General features: G+C 39.2%; 1 protein-coding gene across 7 annotated transcripts in view; it reads left to right on the top strand.

Annotated features, from left to right (window-relative positions):
* The window catches only part of FBXW11 (F-box and WD repeat domain containing 11), a 124,394-nt gene that overhangs the window by 63,703 nt on the left and 39,064 nt on the right, over positions 1-21,627 (top strand). For 4 of the 7 annotated variants that reach the window (XM_047787604.1, XM_047787861.1, XM_047787956.1 and 1 more), the window contains 2 exons: positions 15,241-15,303; positions 18,423-18,648. In XM_047787604.1, the coding sequence (XP_047643560.1) occupies positions 15,241-15,303; positions 18,423-18,648 (289 nt within the window). Of the gene's footprint in view, positions 1-14,039; positions 14,234-15,240; positions 15,304-18,422; positions 18,649-21,627 lie in introns of those variants that run through there. The other 3 variants (XM_047788133.1, XM_047787779.1, XM_047788045.1) reach the window with 2 other exon arrangements.

The following is a 21,627-nucleotide window of genomic DNA, read 5'->3' as shown; positions in this document are numbered from 1 at the left end:
AATTCCTATCATGGCTCAGCAGTAACAAACCCAACTAGTATCCGTGAAGATGCGGGTTCCATCCCTGGCCTTGATTAATGGTTGGGGATTAAGCGTTGCCATGAGCTGTGGTGTAGGTCACAGATGTGGCTCCCATCCCATGTTGCTGTGGCATAGGCCAGCAGCTGTAGCTCCACTTTGACCTCTAGCCTGGGAATTTCCATATGCTGCAGGTGCAGCCCTAAAAAGCAGAAAAAATATTATGAAAATATCTCACTTTATCCCAGCTTACTACGTTCCTTGTTCTGATCTCTACTTTGTCCAATATTTATGTAACCTCTCTAAATATCCTTTTTTAGTCATTCGATGTTATATCTCTTTTTCTGTCCTTTATGTTTAAGCAGTAGGGCTTGATGTTTAAAAGTTTCTTGTAGATAACATACTGTTTTCCACTTTTACCATCTCTGTCTTTTAGTTGAGGTATTTTGACCATTTACATTTAAATAATTATTAGGATTCTTGGTTTTAAATTTACCCTGTTGTGATTTGTTTTCTATTTGTCCCATCTGCTCATTCTTTTGCTACCCCTACGGCATGTGGAAGTTCTGGGTCAGGAATTGAACTTTCACCCCACAGCAGTGACCCAAGCCACTGCAGTGACATTGCTGATCCTTAATCTGCTGCCCCACAGGGGAACTCCACGTCCTGTCTGCTCTTCATTGCCTTTTTCCTCCTTTTTGATTAATATAATTTTTAAGTGATTCCATTTTCATCTTTACTATTGGCTTATTAGTTAAACTTTGTTTGCCTAATTTTTTTTCCTGTGGTTTTTGTAGGGTTTACAATTCATGCCTTTAACTTGTCACAGCCTGTCTTGAACTGATAGGATACTGCTTCACACATGTGGAAGAAAGACCTTAGATTTATATACTTCCACTTCCTTCCTCCCATCTTTGGTGCTTTTGTCGTCTTACATTTTATTTCTACAAAGGCAGAGCGTGCAGAGAGGAGGAATTAGATGAAAGTGGTCAAAAGGTACAAGCTTCCAGTTATAAATAAGTAAGTTACTATGAAGGTAATTACAACATGAATAACATAATTAGGACTGCTGTGTGTTACATCTTTTTTTTCTTTTGTGTCTGTATGAGGTGATGCATTTTCACTATACTGTATAATCATTTCGTGTTTTCTGTAAGTCCAGTCATTATGCTATTATACACCTTACACTTATGCAATGCTGTATGTCGGTTATATCTCAAAACTGGTGAAGTCATTTTCAGTCAACAATTTAAAAGATTTTTTTTAAATTGTGGTAAAATACACACAGTATACATTTTACTATTTTAACTATTTTAAAGTGCACAGTTTGGTAACATTATACATTGTTGTGCAACCAATGTTGAGAACTTTTTCCTATTCATTAAACAACCACTTCTCATTTCCCCTGGCAGAACCGGAACAACCATTCTACTTTCTGTTTCTATGAATTTGACTACTCTAGACACTTCACAAAAGTGGCAGAACCTTACAGTATTTGTCTTTTTATAACTGATTTATTTCACTTAGCATAGTACCATACAAGGTCCATGTAATAGCATGTAGAAGAATTTCCTTTCTTTTTAAAGCTGAATAATATTCCATTGCATGTTTATTATCATATTTTGTTTAGCATGTTATCCTTCAGTGGACACTTGGGTTGTTTCTACCTTTTGGCTCATGTGAATAATGCTGTTATATGAAAATAAGTGTATAAATATTTCTTTGATACCTTTCTTTTAATTCTTGTGGATATATACTCAGAAGTGGTCTCGCTCGATCATGTGGTGATTCTGTTTTTAATTTTAAGTTTTCCGTAGTGGCTACACCATTTTACATTCCCATCAGCAATGTTAGAAGGGTTCTTGTTTCTCCTTGTCAACATTTGTTATTTTCTGTTGATAGTAGTCATTCTGATAGGTATGAGATAATATTTCTTAGTGATTTTGAGTTGCATTTCCCTAATGATTAGTGATGTTCAGTATTTTTTCATAAGCTTTTTGGCCATTAGTATATCTGCAGCTTGTGGCAGTGCCCGACCCTTAACCCACTGAGCTACAACAGGAACTCCTGATTTGTTGTAGTTGTTGCTTTTTAACTTAATTTGGATATTTTCTTTTGTGAAATGCCTGTATAAGTGTTTCACCCCCCACCTTTTTTGGTAGCTGTACGTGTTTGCTCTCTTTATTGATTTGAAGTAAGGGGAGTGGCATATAGAGATTCCCGGGCTAGAGGTCAAATTGGAGCTGCATTTGCTGGCCTACGCCACAGCCACAGCAATGCCAGATCCGAGCTGCATCTGTGACCTACACCATAGCTCATGGCAACACCAGATCATTAACACCCTGAGCAAGGCCAGGGATTGAACCCTCATCCTCAAGGATACTAGTTGGGCTTGTTACCACTGAGCCACAATGGGAACCCCCTGATTTTTGTTTTTTTAATGTTCTGAGTGATTGCCAGTCTTCTCTCATGGGTTGCCTTTTTTTTTTTTTCTTTTAAATTTAATTCCTTTAAAAGATGTATTTTGCATATAAAATTCATCCTTTTCAAGTATGCAGTTCAGTGTTGCACCATCACCATAAATCAGTTTTAGAACATTTTAAACTCCTATTTGGTCTTTTAATGACACTTTCAGTGAACAGAAATCTTTATTATAATCCAATTTATCAGATTTTTCTTTCCTCGATTAGCAGTTGCTTTGTCCAATTTAAGAAAGCTTGACCTATTCCAAGGTCATGAAGATGTTCTGTGGTTTCTTCTAAAAGCTTACTTTTTACATTTAGATCTGCAGTCTACCTAGAATAGATTCCTCCCTCCCCCCTGCTCTTGATGAGAGGGTGGGGCTCAATAGAAGAATATCCAGTTGATAAAGTCTTTTATTGAAAAGACTATTTTTTCTCCACTGGGCCGAAGTGTTTGTTGCTTTAGTGTTCAATCAAGAGAACTCAACATGTATACATCTGAGTTTGGATGCTACTTTGTTTTGTTGATTAATTTGTCTACCTTTATTCCTATGTAACACTCTTTTTGTTACAGTAGCTATGTGAAGGATCTTGATATTTCATAATGTAAATTCTCTTAGTTCTTCCAGTTTGCGGTAGCTTTTTATATTTCCAGACAAATTTTAAAATCTGCTCAAATTGGAGGGCGGGGGTGGGGTGGGGTGGGCATAAAGCCTGCTGGAATTTTGGTTGATATTGTATTAAATTCATCATCTCTTACTCTTAAATTTTTGATGGCTTTGGTTTTCTTTCCCCAGATTTCATTAAGTGATATAATCTCTAACATGTGTTCCATAAGTGGTAGCAACCGTATTATAAATATAATTCATTGCTTTTTAATTTCTTGGGTTGATTTTGTTTGAAGTCTTTGCTGAGTCTGCCAAGTTACCCTTGAACACAGTAATATGAGAAATGATTGTGATGTGGCACGGTATTTCTCTCGCTTTGCTTGATGTCATTGATCAATACTTTCATGGTTCCTTTAAAATGATTTATAGTAGAAGCCAAAGGGTAAAAAAATGTTTTTTGTTTGTTATTTTTCCCCCTCTGAGCAATATTATGTCGTAGGTACTTTGCACATGTTATTTCTATTCCTGCAACGCAGGCGGCATTATCCCTGTCCCATAAAATCGGAAATCAAATCCGAGAGAGAGGTCAAGTGACTTACCGGAAGTCACACAGCCTGTGATCTGCACTGGGGATTCCTGGCTCTAAAAGCCTCCTCGTTTACACGTCAGGGACTGACTCCCTCCATGGTGCCCTTCCTGATAACTTAGTGTCCTTTGCCCATCCTTCTGTACTGCTTCTAAAGCATCTTCTTTTTCTGGCGTCCTTTAGTGATTATGAAACATCCTGCAAGTTTCACTTGTAAAGTTCTCTTCAGAGTGTTAAACCCCAGGAAGCATCGAAGTGCACATTCTACCAGCCCTTGTCTACTTTCTCAGGGAGACTCCAGCAGACTTGTATCTGTGCTTCTTTTGGACCTTTTTAAACAGTCAAGTGAGAATGAGGTGTTCTTCTTTTTTTTTAATCTAGGTAAATGAATACTTTGGAGGCGATACGGCTGACTGCCTTTCTGAAAATAGGGTTTTTTATTTCTTGCTACTTTCAGTGAGGACTAGAAATGGTGTTGCTTGCTTTTCTCCCCTACATTTTGAATCCTTGCTCATTGTAGACAATTTGGAAAATATGCAAAAAGGAGTAAGGCAGAAACAAAATTACCATTTTGGTCGTTACAATTAATAGGAAGATTATAATAACTGTAGCTAATATTAATTATCAACATATTTATTATACTTAGTAGTGTGTCAGGAATTATTCTAAGTGCTAAAAATACAGACTGAATAAAACAACCAAACATCTCTGTCCTGTGGAGGTTCAGTTTGACTAAAGGAGCCCATATTAAGTGCTAGGATTATCTTCTTAAATTTTCTCGCTCTGTCAGGGAGACCCTGTTTTTACTTTAGTTTTATAGATCAGGAAACAGAGAGGTCGAATGACATGCGGCAGGATCTGACTTCTGCTGAAAGTTTCAATGACTAGTTTCTGTTTCTTTAAACTAGAACATACATATCTGGGGCCTTGGCGAGGCTGTTTTACTTTAAGTTTCATTTTAAGAAATCACTACCATTATTGAAAAGAGTTGTGTCTTCTTTAAGAAAAATTTAGATAGGTTATGTAAACAAAAAGAAAATAAAAATTACAGAGATAAAGTATTGTTAACATTTTTAACACTTTTCTGGTTCCTTTTCTAGATAAATTGATAAAATTTTGTTTGTAAAGATGGGATTAGGTAGACATACTTTGGTCTGCTTTTTTCCCCATTTAATATAGTTTGGACTTTTTCATGTCCCTGTTCTTCTAAGATAGTATTTCACCAATTTGAGACAGGTGAATGTGGCCTTCACAGTTTTGACATATCTGCCTACCACTTGTTCTTTTGTTCTGCTTCACATATTTTAAAAATCTGCTTTCTTAACAAAAATCAGAAAAGGGAACTATCACTGCATGACTGGGAAACAATGGTACTTACTGAGTGAGAAAGGTTACTATAAAAGTAAATACCATAATAACAAGAACTTGAATGAAGTTCTAGCCAGATCCTGTTGGTCACAGTAAACTGCACAGGAGACCAGCTTTTTTTTTTGTTAAAAATATGCAATTGGAGATAATAGATGTGAAAATATCTTTTGATATAATTGGGATAATGAAGAAAACAAAAGATAGTAGGTTTTGCAGTATGCGATTCATTGTACTCTAATACCTTAACCAGGGTTTTCAATGTTTTTGTGGTAAGAAATAAAATTTACCTTTAGACCTCATGTATGTGAGCATATGTGTTTATGTGTAACACATGAGTATGTGTATACATATGTATGTTTATGTGTTGTGTATGTGTATTTGTGTGTGCATCATATGCACATACTCCCACATGTTGTCCACCCCCCCATATACTGTATTCTGTCATTGAATGAAAGAGTGTGCATCAGTTGTCAGACAGGCCGTTACTTTATACAGCCTTCAGAAAAAGTGCCGTTTTTAATTGTAAGATGCCATTGATCATTAGAAATAGCCCAATTGCACAGATGTTAAAATATGAAAAAAATGAATGTTATAGTTGATGAAATAGGGGCTACACTCGGTGTTCTATTTCATTAAAAATATACTGGTTATCTATTAAATTGGTATTGTAAACTATAATGAGTTTCAGCCTGTGGTTTGGAAAAACATTAAATTTATATTTTAAAATATGAATTCTGACTCCTACTTTACATAAAAACCAGTGTAGATGAGTTTTAGATTTAAATCTAAAAAGTAAAATAAAACTTCTGGGTTATTACACAAGAGATATCTTTATGACCTTAGGAGAAGAAACATTTCTTAAGCAGGGCACAAACCCCACAAATTTTAATGAAAGAAACAATGGATAAATTACATTTCATAAAACTAATTACTTGTCTATCAAAAGACTACCAAGAGAATGAAAACTTAAGCCACAGATTAGGAGATCTTTGTAATAAATATATTTGAAAAAGGACTCCATTCTAGAATATGTAAAGTTTCTAGAAATCAGTAAGAAAAGACTGTCCAATTAAAAAATGGTCAAACGCTTTAAACTTCCACTGTACAAAAGAAGATACCCAAATGACTAATAAGTTTATGAAAAGGTACTCAACAGCATTAGTCATCAGGAAAATGCAGATTAGAACCACAGAGCGATACTACTATATACCCAACAGAATGTTAAAATTAAGCAAGCGTAAAAATCCAAACAAAAACCCTTATCTGGTAAGGAGCAGTTAGAACGCACTTACACTGCTGGTGGGATAGTGAGTAGTGAGTAGTAATGGGTAGTATTACTGTGGAAAAGTGACAGTATGTACTCTGTGACCTAACAATTCACCCCTAGTGTAGGTCTAACAGATACATACACAAATACACCAGAATACATGACAGAATTATTTTGAATTCACAGTGGAAGTGACCCACATATTCATCAACAGTAGAATGAGTAGATAATTTTTGAAATAATATACAGCAGTGAACTACTACTCTACTTAAGAGTCTCAAAATCATAATGTTCAGCAAAAGAGGCCAGACTCAAAAGAGTATATACAATATGATTCCATTTAGGTAAAGTTCAGAATGAGCAAATGAATCTATGGTGATAATTTTTTAAAAATGGAGGTTATTTTGGAGGCTTTAATGACTGGGAGGTAATATGAAAAAAGTGTTTAGGGTCTTGGTAAATGGTATTTGTGTTGGTCTGAGTACTGGTTATATTTAAGAGTTAAGCTCTTTATTATACTTAAATAGAAATGTTTTTTAAAAGAACTGTTGTATCATGCACACGCACACATATTTTTTGACAGCACCGGAGGCATGTACAGGTTCCTGGGCCAGGGCTTGAACCTGAGCCACAGCAGTGACAATGCTGAATTCTTACCTGCTAGGCCACCAGGGAACTCCTGTTGTATCACACTTTTATATGACACCCTATTGTTGGACATTTACATTGTTTTCTGTTTTTCCTTGTTATAAATTGTCGTAGCTACAATTTTATATAGGTCTACAATTCGGTTGGATAAATTGTTGTTAAGTTAAATTATATCCAGTTTTATATAGTAACTTTTGAAGTTATATATTGATAAATATTCTCTGAAAGATAGCAAGTTATAATCCTACCAGAGAACCCAATTCTGGTATAGTAAATAAAAATTAGAGTTACTAATTTGATAGGTGAAAAATTGCATCTTTTTTGTTGTTATACATTTTGGGGGGGTTAACTAGTTTAATCTTTGATTTTTTTGGTATTTTAAAATTTAAGTATAGTTGATTTATAGTGTGGTGCCAATTTCTGCTGTACAGCAGAGTGACCCAGTCATACATATATATACACATTCTTTTTCTCATATCATCCCCATCATGTTCTATCCCAAGAGCTTGGATATAGTTCCCTGTGCTATGCAGTGGGACCTCATTGCTTCTCACTTCCAAATGTAATAGTTTGCATCTACTAACCCTAAACTCCAGGTCCATTCCACTCCCTCTCCCCTCCCCCTTGGCAACGGAACAAGTCTCTTCTCCATATATGTGTTCATTTTTAATGGACATTGAATTTCTTATGTGTAGTATTGGTAGTTACTCTCCGCTTATTTGCCTATTAAGGTATTAAATAATAAGTGATATACCATATGTTCAAATATTTCCCCCGATGTATTTATCTTGAAAATTTCACTGTGAACATTGTTAAATTTTTTAAAGTCAAATCTAAATTTATTCCTAGCTGCTTTTAGTCATTTTGTGGTTTTAGAATTTTTCATACTTGGTTCTTTTTATCCATAGTATATATTGGTAAGTGGCATGAGGTAGCATTTAACTGTTATTTTTAATATTCTTTCTTGAGTGATCCCTTCTCCCCATTTGAAACTCTTACTTTATCATACACAAATTTGTAAGAGTAAATGAATCTGTTTCTCAACTTTCTGTTTTGTTTCATTTTGCTTTGTGGTACCACACTACTTTAAGTATTAGCACTTTTATGAAAAATTTTAATAGCATAAGCATTCCTCTCCTTCAAAGAATAATTGGTGATGAGGAAAGGAAGAAAAACTCTCCTGCATTCATTCTTCCAGAACCCATAGTATAATCTTGTCATATAATGTTGATAGCAGCCAAATACTTGTTACAAATTTGAGTGGAAGTTCAGGTAGGTAAGTTGGAAAGAAACTTACTACATGATAAATATCATGTAGCAGTGATTTCAGTCAACCTCCCAATGGATTTAAAATTTATTATTACTTTTAATTTTTGTTATACTGTAGAAAGAAAACAGCTGGTTTGTTTCTACATTTTAGTATTTGTGTGGAGGAAGACGAAGATTTCTGATTAAGTAAATGCTTAATCATTGTATTAAAAAGTCATGTACGCATAGATGCATTTAAGTGGCTTCCTCCCTTCGGAGTTGCAAGACTGGTATGAGAGAGAGGGACTGCTTTTTTGGACGAGCTTATCTCTTTTTCCAAATGAATGCTTCTGGCTTTCCATTGCTCTCATTTCCCAGCAACATACTGGTAAGATTAGGTTTAAGGGGGAAGAATTATAGGCTAGATTAGGAGCTAAGGTGGAATTAACAATAGCATTTCTTAGAGGTGTTTGCTTTGCCCGTGCCAGTCATTGTTCCATGTATTGCAAGTAGCAATTGGCTGGCAAACTAAATCTAGGTTTTCTGCTTGGCCTGATTGCAAACATATAATAATCTCTTCCTGCTTTTTTAACTGTATTTGAGATATATTTTGTGGCCTAGTTCTGTGGAACATCAACTGTTTTGTTTCTTGGTTGGTCTGCTTGATTTGTTGAAGATGAAAAGGTGTGTGAATTTTTTTTTCAATATTTCTAACTTTTGTACTGTGTGGAATTTTATTCAGTATATAAAAACACACATCTTTGTAGATTTTTGCCTTTTAGAGAGTTTTAAAGCTCTTTATGTTATTCAGTGGGTGGGCTTGACTATTGTCCTCCTTGGAATAATGACTTTTGCTTGCCTTTTAATTTGAATTTTCCTGTTATGTTTTTGCTTATTGCTCTTAGCCTTTTTGTGTGTTTTTTTGTTAACGCTTACCCTTGTGGGCAGGGGAATGCCCGAATTCAGTGTCGTTTTATTAAAAAAAAATGCTGGTTACAGCCCATTAAATTGACTTCATAGAATACAGCCAGCAGTTGGAAAACACCTGAGATATATTTTTCTGGATAGAAAGTACATTGACTTCTGAGTAGAACAAACCTAGATCTGAGCCATGTTTCTCATTTACTGTGTGACTCTTTTTTTTTTTTTTTTTAAATGTGGCCACACCCGCAGTAAATGGAAGTTCCCAGGCCAGGGACTGAATCTGAACTGCAGCTCTGGCAACGCTGGATCTTTAATCATCAACAGCACCGGTGTGAGGCTTGAACCCATACCTGCACCACGACCCAAGCTGCTGCAGTCAGATTCTTAACCCACTGTGCCACAGCAGTAACTCCTACTATGGGACTTTTAACCAGTTACTTAATTCTCTGATCCTCAGATTCTTCTGAAAAATTGGAATGACTACTTTCATATTTTCTCTGAAGATTAAAAGACAATGTATGAAATAAGCCTAGTACAGAGACTAAAGGTAGCTAATAGCTTTTTATACCATGTATCTGTTAATCTTTAATTTCTTAAATCTAAAGTTTTTAATGTTTGCATTTAAAAACGCAAGAGAAAATGGCAGAATGCCTCCATGTTTTCTAGGTCCTTTGTAAGTTTTTGTTTTTATTTTTGTTTGCTTCCTCTCAGGAGTAAAGATGTTTTTGGTATGCAATCTTATATTGTATAAGCATTTCTCATCATGAAAGCCAAAATGCAGGACTTGCAGCATTTTAAAAGCAGGAAATTGATTCCTCTTATATAACTCTTAAGGTAGGGAATTTTCCAAGTGAAATATATTCTGTGTTAGTTGGTGGCACCTACTGGCAAAGATATATCACTGCTTAGAGCCTGCTGTGCTTTTACACAGACTGACCCCATATAGCAGTCTGGGAATGATGTTGGGGAATAGGAGAGGAGTATATTGTGTTCACCAAGGGGAGCATTTCCTTTGGCTCCCGGAAGTTTTTGTCCAGTGCAGTGGGAGGAGGAAGGAATCATGCCAGGCCGTGGCCCTAGTCCAGTGCTTGCCCATATGTGCTCTCATTAAAAGATTGTTAAAGGGGGCGGCCATATACAGCCAACTCCGGAAAGCTAGGTCACACTAACCCGGCTTGATTTTTAAATGATGAAATGTTACAGAGCCTCTAGTATCTAATGAAATGTGCTGTAACCTCTGGGGGTGGTTACACTCATGCAGCACACCACGTTTGCTCAGCTTCATTAGACCCCGGGACCCTTTTTTTTCTCTGAACATCTCTTGTGTTATCTGGAATACTCTCCGGAAGTGATCCTCTGGTCAGAGTAGCTTAAGAGCAGCATTTTCCTTTTGGCATCTTCTGCTGAAGGCTTTATAAGAGAAGAACAGGCATTAGATGCTTGTAGTATTTGGTAGTTCTGAAATATAATGTATTGGGGTTGAGTCTGTCATCATGTTATCAGTGCAACTTCCTTAGGGTGGTCGTACCACATGGACCACATCATTTTGCCATAGCAGTGATTTTAAAGTAGAGACATAGGAGTTCCCATCATCATGCAGCAGAAATGAATCTGACTAGGAGCCATGAGGTTGTAGGGTTCAATCCCTGGCCTTGCTCCGTGGGTTAAGGATCCGGTGTTGCTGTGAGCTGTGGTGTAGGTCGCAGATGGAGCTCAGATCCCGCATTGCTTGGCTGTGGCATACGCCAGCGGCCGTAGCTCCAATTTGACCCCTAGCCTGGGAACTTCTATATGCCGTGGGTGCGGCCCTAAAAAACAGCAATAAATAAATAGAGACATATATAAAAATTACCTGGAGAACTTAAAAAGCAAAATAAAACACATCCACTCCGGCCAGCTATTTGCTCAAAGACACACTTTGCTATCTTAATACATTTGGGACCCCTTTGTGAGCTAATGAAAGCTCTGGATCTTCTTTCTGGAGGGAGGTATACACACTAACTTTTTATGACTTCATGGTACTTAGTGCCCTCATGCACATCCCCAAGCCCGTAGATCTTTAGCAAAGAACTCCTTGTGTCAAGTTTTCCTAAATAGGAATTTAATGGCCAGCAGCACTTAGCCCAGAATTTAGCTGTCTGTGTACTTCATGAGTTGCTTGACCATGGTGAGAGCAGACTGACGGTATTTGAAAAAAGCACACACTGTCACAGGGGTGAAAGGAAAGACGCTTGGAGGAAAAGAAAGGCCAGGCCTTTGAGATGGTGGTGATGTTTAGTATATTTTCCCAAGGAGGCAAGTTTGGGAGCTCACACCCTCAGCAGTGGCTCTCAAGGGGAGGGGGCAATTTTGTTGCCCTGCACCCCTCACCCCACCCCTGCCCCTGATATGTGGCCATCTGGAGCCATCTTTGGTTATCATAGTTAGGGCAGGAGTCGGGGGTGCTACTGGCACGTAGTAGGTGGAGGCCCCGGATGCTGCTAAACATCCTGCAGTGCACATGACGGCGTGCCCTTTCCCCACAATAGGGAATTAATCTCGCCCCAAATGTCAGTAGTACTGAGGACGATCTGCTCTAGAGTCTAGCTGCTTCTTCCTAGATTGTATCTTCCATTATAGTAGTATCAGAATAGGAAGATCTGCAGTTTTTATTTACATGCGAAGCTTCTTGGTAGGTGTAGGTGGAAAGAGATGATGATGAGAAGAGTAGGAAGTGATGAAGCCAGGTTGCTATTTCAAAGAACCTTCCTTTCCCAGAAGTGCTGGAGACTCTCAGGCTGGCTTGCCTCATGGTTTCATCCAAGAGTTTGGATGTAGGAAACCACCTTCCTTTTCTCCTGGAAGGAAGGCTTGATGTTTTTTTCTTACCGTGTCCTTGAACCTGTGACCTTTAGTCTCTTATACCTTTAAGGAATAAAACAGTGATTTTTGAAAAAAAACTGTGGCTCTTAGAATTTTCTATTATTGCCATCCCTTCTTATCTCCACATATAGCAGGCTGAGAAAGATGTTGGGGACTAGAGAAGGTATATACTGCATTCACCAAAAGTGGGCACTTCCTCTGCCTCCCAGGAGTATTCACCTGGTGAAGTGGAAGAAGGAAGGAATCATGCCAGGTTATTGCTCTAGTCCAGCATTTGCAAACACATGCTGAGCTCTTTTTTATCGAGATGTGATTATAAAAAGGGGGCGGCCACACCCAATACATTAGGGAAAGCTGCATTAAAGTAACCTCATCTGATTTTTAAATTTTGAGGAGTTCCCGTCGTGGCTCAGCGGTTAATGAATCCGACTAGGAACCATGAAGTTGCGGGTTCGATCCCTGGCCTTGCTCAGTGGGTTAAGGATCTGGCGTTGCAGTGAGCTGTGGTGTAGGTTGCAGACGCAGCTCAGATCCCATGTTGCTGTGGCTCTGGTGTAGGCTGGCGGCTATAGCTCCGATTAGACCCCTAGCCTGGGAACCTCCATATGCCGCAAGAGCGGCCCTAGAAGAGGCAAAAAGACAAAATAAATAAATAAATAAATAAATTTTGAGACATTTCAGAGCTTTTAGTGTATTTTTGAAGTGGCGTGTGTGTGTGAGAGTGAAAGAGAGTGAGTGTGAGGTGGGGGGGAGGGGAGGAAGAGGGGAATGAGAGAGTGGGCACGGGAGCATGCAGCACTTCTTCAACTGAATTCGACCCCAGGACCCTTTTTTCTCTGAACATCTCTTTTATCACCTGGAATACGCTTTGGAAATAATCCTCTGATCATTTTATCTTGAGGGCAGCATTTTCCCTCTGGCATCTTCTGAAGGCTTTATAAGAGAAGTTGAAAAAATATACATGATGAGGGAGCTATTCCATCACTCCCAGGGCTCTCTTAAATACAGTTTTATTAAATCGTATGTCTTTATCCCCTTTTGCCAAGCCTTAAGAGAATTGTTGCTATTTTTATCTGAGGGACTGTTTCCTTCTCCACTATGTAAATTAACACCACGTCTCTGTTTGGGGATGACAGGAAGGAAGAATGACATTTTCTTACTGGAAAGACAGCTGTTTCTTGTGTAGTCTGCAGGAACTTCTGATGTTTTGTTGTTTGTTTCCTCTCGGAGTGAGGAAAGTATTGAGGTAGCTTCTGTCAGAGTAGCTCTGGTGGGTTCAGGCTCCTGCGTTTTGAAAGTTTTTAGTTCAAAGCAGTGTTCACATATGCCTCCTTCACACATTCCCTGGGCTGCCTGGAGATGTGGGAGCGGGGACTGACTTCCCATCCATCATCCACTTGGCATGCTCACCTGTTCATGTTGCCAGCCATTCTTTCTTCTTACCCCTCTCTCAGAGCCCAGGATGTTGTGACGTTGCAAGCGTGGCTCTGTAATGACCAGTAGACCCAGATGATACACTGAGTCTCTGTTCCCACTTTGTTCATTCCCCCAAGGAAAGCTGCCAGCGTTCTTAATCCCGAAGTCCTTCAGGAGAGCAGTAAGAGGAATTATGTGGAGGGAGAAGTACTGTGTTTGTTTTCCTCTGCTTCACCCCCTTTTCTCATGTAGGATCATTTACTGCCGCCCCCACTCTAGGCCTGCTTGGGACACTTGGACACACTGCCTGCCTCTCCAGCTCATGGCTTCCTTTAACCTGTGGAGCCCTGCCCTCCTGCCCAGCCCCCTTCCCCATGGCAGCCTTCAGTGCTGTAGGGGTCGCAGGGGTTTATTGAGGAAGCCAGTGGGTTTTCCCTAAAAGGCAACCATCTGGAGCCATTCTGTCAAAGTCTGAGGTTAGAAAAGCTTGAGAAGATAATACTTGGGGGGGAGGGGGGGAGGAGCTGCTTCAAAGCAGGGCATGAACAGAGTTTTGAATACCCTTGTACACCAGGCCCTGTGCCCGTAGTCTCAGTCCCCACAACAACTCTGTGTGGTTTGTATTTGTCCAGGGGCAGAACACCTTGCTCAGGATCACTCACACGCATCGAAAGAGTGGCTGCGTCTAGATACCAACTTCTTTCTTGGGTTTCAAAGCCTTGGGCTTTCCTGCGACATCATTCTCTCCGTCTCTGATCAGAGCCTGCGGTGTCAGCTGCAGAGCGCTAGTATTCAGTGGTGATTCTTCTGCCACTGCCTACATTGGGTATTTTCAAATGGATTGTTTGGAAAATTTGAGAGATAGGCTTATCCCCTACAGGCAGTAAACAGACTCCTATAAACACTGATAACTTAAGCAGATCTAAAGGGCCTTTTAAACTAATACTGTGGGACAAATGTTGTACTTTAAATTTTGTACCCCCATCTTGGAATTTTAGATTTGGGAAGGAATCTCAGAGAGACTGCTGTTCATAAATGAGTTGTTGTTCCTTTCAGAGCACAACTCTCCCACTTCCCCTTCTCATTAAGTTTCCATTTAGCTATTAGGTAGGAGCTTCAAAAGGGAAAATCCAATCATGTATAATCTCCAGTTAATGGGCATCTATTGAGCGACTAGGTCACCAGAAAGAATAATTACACAGTGCCTCTTTGTGCAGTAAACACAAAAATCAAAAGCTAATGCATTCCCAAGGCAAGCCAGATTGTTACTGGCTAACAGCATCCTCCTCTTAAGGTAAAAGGTTGGGGCACCCACCATGCCTGCTAGGGGAGATTGCAAAGCCATTCCAGAGAAGCAAGGCTATCAAGGGAGGAAAGAGAAAGGCAGGGGGGCTTCAAGGGCTTTGTCACTTCTAATTGCTGATGACTGGGGTGGATTATTGAATAGAAGACATTCTAGTAAATGTTTTGTGTGATCATCAGGAACTTAGTGGGTCTCTGGGGCTGCTTTCCCCACAAGTTAAAAGAAAAACAGGGATGATTGAGGTAGAGCCTCAGCCCCACTCCCGTAATTTAGGCTGTTTTCTAAGTACACGCAGCCTTCATAAATAAAGACTTGATGCTTACTTTTATCCAACCACTAACTATATTGATTTATGAAAGATGAATACAGCCCTGTTGACCCAAAATGGCATGTGTTAGCCACAAGCCAAATAGCTCTTGGGTTGGTTGTTGGTACACTCTAGTTGGGGTTTTCAAAATTATATTTTGGTGTAGTTATTTAGGATTTGCAAAAGTCGGCATAATTCAAATAACCTGTTTTTCCCCCCTTAGAACACTTCAGTTATGGAGGATCAAAATGAAGATGAGTCCCCAAAGAAAAATACTCTTTGGCAGGTAGGAATGACGGCGCATAGATAAGATAGCAATTGACTTACTGTAGATAAGATGCTCCCTCAGTGACACCAAGAGCCAAGCATTTTTGTTTTCTTTTGTGCAATTTTCCTAGCTTCAGGATCCACTCTAATATATCTTCTGTTCCCCTAGGGAAGTATATTTATGAACAGTAAAGAGTTTTAGAGTTTTCACAAAGATTCTCAAGTGGCTGCAGCCCAGAATATTCAGTCTCTGGGGTTCTGTCTAAGCCAAAGATGGACAGTGGTGGGGTCCTTTGTCACCAGAATGGCACCACGCCACACAGCAGTGTATGTACTGACTTTTCCTCCCGAGTCTCACACTTCTCCCTGTTTCCCTCGGTCTTCCTTTTCCTTTTAAATGTAGTTTCCTTTTCTCCTGGCTCTTAATTCACTGTGCCAGTTTTTCTCCCAATCCAGGTTTTTCTGTGAGGTGGGGGTTGGAGAGCATATAAAGTTTCATGACTTGGTGTTTTCATCAGCCATTATGGTACACATAATTTTTCCCTTCATGAAGACACAGTTAAAGGTAAAACAAATCCAAATCTGAAGAGAATAATGATTTAAAAAAGTACTCTCTGGGTTCATTTGATTTGAAGCAAAGGAGCAGATTAGTTAGCAAGAATAAAGTGTCCCCAACAAATTTAAGATGAAAACGAAACAAAGCAGGGCAATTCAGGAAGATCTTTCTGGGCCAAGCAGGTGGTTAGAAATAGAAATGGAAAATGTGCTGTAGAGTTGGGCACATGCTGTTATTTTGGGGGAACCGTGTGCAGACTTCTGTTCCCTCCTTCACACTTGGTATTTTGCAACAGGATTCTCTTCATTTACTATTGATTTTTCAGTTCGCAGTGGTTCTTAACACTTTAGCTTTCAGGGTTTTTTTCATCTCTCTTTCAGTCAACTTGTTAATGGTATACCAATGCTCTAGGGAGGCTAGATGGTTAGGAACTCTTCTGTAAATGAAATAATAACCCTTTTGCTGATCAATTGAGATAATGGATGTGAAAGTATTTTGTAAATTATAAAGCAGTACACAAATGCAAGTTGTTATCATCATTGTATTTAACCTATTATGAAAACAATTCTTTTGGCAAGTTATTATGAAAAAATAGAGAAAGAAAAGGGGAAAGAAAAGTGTATATATATATGGCTTCCTCTCTCAAGATTAGGTACTTTGAACATTTTCTTATGTATCCTTTACTCTGTCTTGGTGTGTTCCCCTTCACAGAAATTATTTTGATCATGTGCTATATAAAATTCTTTCATTTCTTAATATTATTTCATAAACATGTTCTCATTAAAATCTTACATTATAAGCCTACTTTTAATGGCTATATTATTATAGTACTTTGTATAGATAAATTATAATTCATGTTAACCAGTTGCCTATATCTGGGGGATTATTTCTAAATTTTCTTTATTATAACATTATGGTAAGCATCCTTATGCTTAAAAGTAGCAAAGATCCTCCGTATGCCAGCTGATATTCACCACAGCAGAGAATTTTCATTTCATCTAACTGTTTTGAATGTGATGTTTTGGGTCTGTTTGACTTGAATGTTTTGCTACAGGCAGCGTCAAAAAAAAAAAGAAAAAAAAAAATCTGTTCAATGCTGCCCCCTGGTGGTACTTGGTGTCAGTGAGCTCTCCCTCACCCAGATTACAAGGGAAAATATATTGCTAGTCAAGGAAGTAAGATAAATGGGGTGCGAGAGAAATACCTTCCAAGTTTATACCTCTAAATGTGGGCATAAGAACTCGCTTCAGACATGAAAGATTTATAATATTTTACTAAGGAAGGCCAAAGACTCCTTTGGATATCTACAAAGGATGTCCTTTTTCTGGGATAGGTTCAGCCCACTTTAAATTAGGTGATATACTGATAACAAAACCTCTTGGTTCTTCTCTTATAAGACTTCTGAGATAAGCTCCTGATGGAATTAATGGATGTTTGTGATGCAACTCTTCAGTTTTCAAAATTCTCTTATATGTTATTCCTTCGAACCTTAAACGTGAAGGGGCTGTCAGAGCAGTGATAAACAAGTGGCTTGGCAAGTGTTTGAGAGAAAAGTATTGCTGTTACTTTGTTTTTAAAGAGGGAAGTTACAGAGCCTCATAGTATCAGTAGCCGTTGTGGCTTCAGTGTAGGGATCTAGACATTTTGGATATTCTTGTCCAGATGCATTGTATGTAGTTTCAGTTTTTGAGAGATATACTGGTTTTATGCAAGGACCATGTAGATTTGATGAGAAATGTACCCATCAGTATAGGAGTCTGTGGGATATCTGTAAACAAACCACACAGAATGAGGAACTTTTCAGGTACATGTGGTTTACCTGGGTCACTTTCTGAGCAGGTGATCAGAAAATGGGAGTAGACGTCTAAACTATATTGTAAGCAGTTTAGCAGCCCTGGAAATAACACGGAGGAGATTGAAACTATTAGGTAAAATGGAGCTTTTTAGGTTGAATCGCTTTCTCGTTTCTCCATTACATAGACCAGTGGTTTTCAAAGTGAAGTCCCTCAAGTGCAGTCCCTAGACCAGCAGCATCAGCATCACCTGGAAACTCGTTAGACGTGCTCAGGCAGTACTGCACACCAACAGAATCAGAAGCTCTGTGATGGACCCTGGCAGTCTGTGTGTTAACAAGCCCTCTTGTTCTTCTGATGCTTGTGCAAGTGTGAACTATTTGCGTAGAGGAATATAGCTTTAACTTTCAACTTGGAGGAAGGAAAAGGAACTCTGAATAGTTATCGATTTGGCAAGTTAAACAGTTTTTCTAAGACGGTCGTCTCTGACATTCGGTAACTGATCAAAGCATGGTTTTAGAATGAGCACCAGAGGATGATGATTTAAGACACCATTTAGCTTTAGAAAGAACTCTCACTCGGCACTTACTTTGATGACTGATTTGAGTACCTGAGCCCTGAATACACTTTTAATTATTTCCTGCATGAATTGATAAAGAATGAGTCTAGCTTTAGGGTGAAACTGGAATTTAAAGAATAAATACACAGGGTGAGACATGTTTCTAATGAAATGCTAATTAGATGTCTTTTCCTCGCCAAACTAATTACTGTTTTGTCTTTCCAAAATAGATAAGTAATGGAACATCATCAGTGATCGTCTCCAGAAAGAGGCCCTCAGAAGGAAACTATCAAAAAGAAAAAGACTTGTGTATTAAATATTTTGACCAGTGGTCTGAATCAGATCAAGTGGAATTTGTGGAACACCTTATTTCACGAATGTGTCATTACCAGCATGGACATATTAACTCTTACCTGAAGCCCATGTTGCAGCGGGACTTCATTACTGCTTTACCAGGTAATCACGAGTGTCTTTTCCAGAGCTGAGAAGCGGACGAGTGCCCATCCCCAGAGCCTAGGCGGAGCCGAGTAGCTGTTGGTGAAATGAATGAATGAGTGCGCTGTAAGACAGTTGTCTTTGGGACACGTACTGTTTTTTAACACATGGAACTTGAAGAGGAGTTAAAATTTAGCGTCTCTCTAGGAGATGTTTGCCTGTACTGATAAAGGCGAAAAGCAGGTTGTCTAGAGCCCACATCAAAACTGAAAGTATAGCCTTATTTCATTAATGAAGCCGTAGTACTGACAGATGATCGACACAGCACTGTTAATCTCAGAAAGACAAATGCGTAGACATGTATCTACAATTTTAGTGTCATGCAGAATAGTGGCACTGCTCCGGAAATCCTCTGTGCCCTGCCTGTGCATCTCCCTTTGATTTGTAATCACTCGTTAATTCTTTCTTTCTCTCAGTCTTTATTTTTTAAAATATTTACTTTAAATTTGGCTAGATTAAATAGATTTCCCCCTTTTGTTTTTAGGGCCACACCTGCGGCATATGGAGGTTCCCAGGCTAGGGGTTGAATTGGAGCTACAGCTGCCGGCCTACACCACAGCCACAGCAACGACAGATCCGAGCTGCATCTGTCACCTACACCACAGCTCACGGCAATGCCAGATCCCTAACCCATGGAGCGAGGCCAGGGACCGAACCTGCAACCTCAAGATTCCTAGTTGGATTCGTTTCCGCTGCACCATGACAGGAACTCCAGCTTTCACTCCTAAAGAGAATGTGAGAGTGCTGCCCAGAACATTTTCCTCTTACGTGGTCAGGGTGGCCTGGAGGTTGTAGCTGCCACACCCTGGGAGGCCTAGAAATAGCCAGGATAAACCAGTAGCGTTGCCACTGACCGTCCTCCTGGTCAGAGCTTGTGGGTGGCTCCTCAAAGAGTAGCTTCTCCCTTCGCTTGTTTGTGATTTCGAGTGCATCAGTACCACACATCGAAGGACTTCACAGCACACAGGACCCAGGCTCATGTCTCAGGCCCGAAACCTGGGGCTGCACATTGGCAGAAGAGCCTCTAATCGCCAATCCCCCTTCCAAAATTTAAGTTTACTTACTACAGTAGAAACGTTTAAGGATGTTTGAGATGTTTAAGGCTGTTGAAGATGTTTAGCCATCATTTAGTGCTATTTCCTACTGTGTAGATTGTGAAACCAAAGATCCAGAAAAAGTGGGTGAAATGCCTAAGGTCATTCGTCTTGTGCTAATTGTCATTGTGCTAATTGTGTGGGTGGGTGATGGTGGGGGTTGATAAAAGTTAGTGCCAAAGCTGAAATCACTTCCAGTTAAGGTTTCTCTGGATAGTTCTTTAAATTGGCCCCAAGTATAGAATGCATGGCTTACAATCCAGTTCAGTAACATTTACTTTTCATTATAAGAGAGGAATTGGGAGAGAAGGAAAAAGATAGGCTCTTAACTGTCTGAGAGCGAGAATTACAGGTGAATGAGTAAGATGAGTGCATGTGTCATGCAGCTCCTCTGTGTGTACAGCGAGGGAACTCAGAACCCCCCTCATCCAGATCTTTCTACTAACTCAGGCTACATCTCATACCAAGGAAAGACAAGGTCGTTTTTTGTTTGTTTGTTTTTGTCTTTTTAGGGCCGCACCTGTGGCATATGGAGGTTCCCAGGCTAGGGGTTGAATCAGAGCTACAGCTGCTGGCCTACACCACAGCCACAGAAATGCCAGATCCAAGCCATGTCTGTGACCTGCACTACAGCTCACAGCAATGCTGGATCCTTAACCCACTGAGCGAGGCCAGGGATCAAACCTGCATGGCTCCTAGTCAGATTCATTTCTGCTGAGCCATGACGGGAACTCCACAAGGTCGTTTTTAAAGTTGGCAATTGTACTCGTTCCTCATAAGTGCTTTTAAATATGTCTCCATTTTTTTTTTTCCCATGCAAATTGGGGAGGGGGGTGTTGTTTGCTTTCTGTTGTTGTAGCTTATTTTATTTCCCCTATAATTTGCCTCAAACATCCTGGAGTACCAGGGAACTCAGCTTATATTTACAGAATATCCACGAGGTGGCACTGTTGAAGTTCTCTTGATTTGCAGAGTGTAGTTCAGAGGCAACCCTTCTCTTGGGGAGTATACAGAATTGGAGAAGAGACAGAACAGATGAACATGTGTTATGTATATAAATATGGTTAGTATAATTGCATACAATTCAGTTTTCATTACAGCAAATTTTAAGGCATTGTCCATATCTCTGTTAAAGGGGAATTTTGTGGTATTGAATATTACATGAACTGAATGGACCATTGGCCAGGACATGGAAATATTTTTGTAAAATGCTATTTGTTTTAACAGGATTTGATCTGAACATATATACATATGTCAGTATATATCATACATATGAATCTAATAGCTGGGGACAAGCTGGCCAAGTTGATTGTGTTAGTGTCTAGTAGACTTGGATTAAACCTGGCATTAGTTCCTTAGCACAGACCCTGCCTTAAGAGCATTAGGGCATGTGTTTGTTCAGACTTAGATTTAATAATGTGTGGAACAACTTACTAATCATTAGTTTAGTTTGGTGTTTAGTTTTCATTGTAGATGATCCTGGGTTTGAGTTTTTACTTTGTTGAAATTGACAGTTAACTTGAGACTTCTCTTGATTGTGAAAGTCATTAATTTTATAAAAATGGTCTATAGTTTTGACTTTGTAATGCTTACTGCAAATATCATACCTGTCAGTATAGGGAAAATGGAAAATGTTTGTGGTTTCTGGCTCCTTTTGGTTCAGTGGAAAAAGTGATAATTATGATATGCTTTTCTAAAAATCATGGTAAATGTTTAGTCTGCAATGTCAATTTCTGCAGGCTAAGTTTTGTGGTTTGTAAGAACTGTTGTTAAAGGGAAAATTTATACCATTTGAAGTAGAGGCAGATTGTACTTCAAAAAGGATGATAAGCATCGGTGAGCCGTT

Source organism: Phacochoerus africanus, chromosome 1 (genome assembly GCF_016906955.1).
Source record: "Phacochoerus africanus isolate WHEZ1 chromosome 1, ROS_Pafr_v1, whole genome shotgun sequence".
Classification (NCBI taxonomy): Eukaryota; Metazoa; Chordata; class Mammalia; order Artiodactyla; family Suidae; genus Phacochoerus; species Phacochoerus africanus.
The sequence above is the reverse complement of the archived record's forward strand: the minus strand, read 5'-3'. Positions and strand labels throughout refer to the sequence as shown.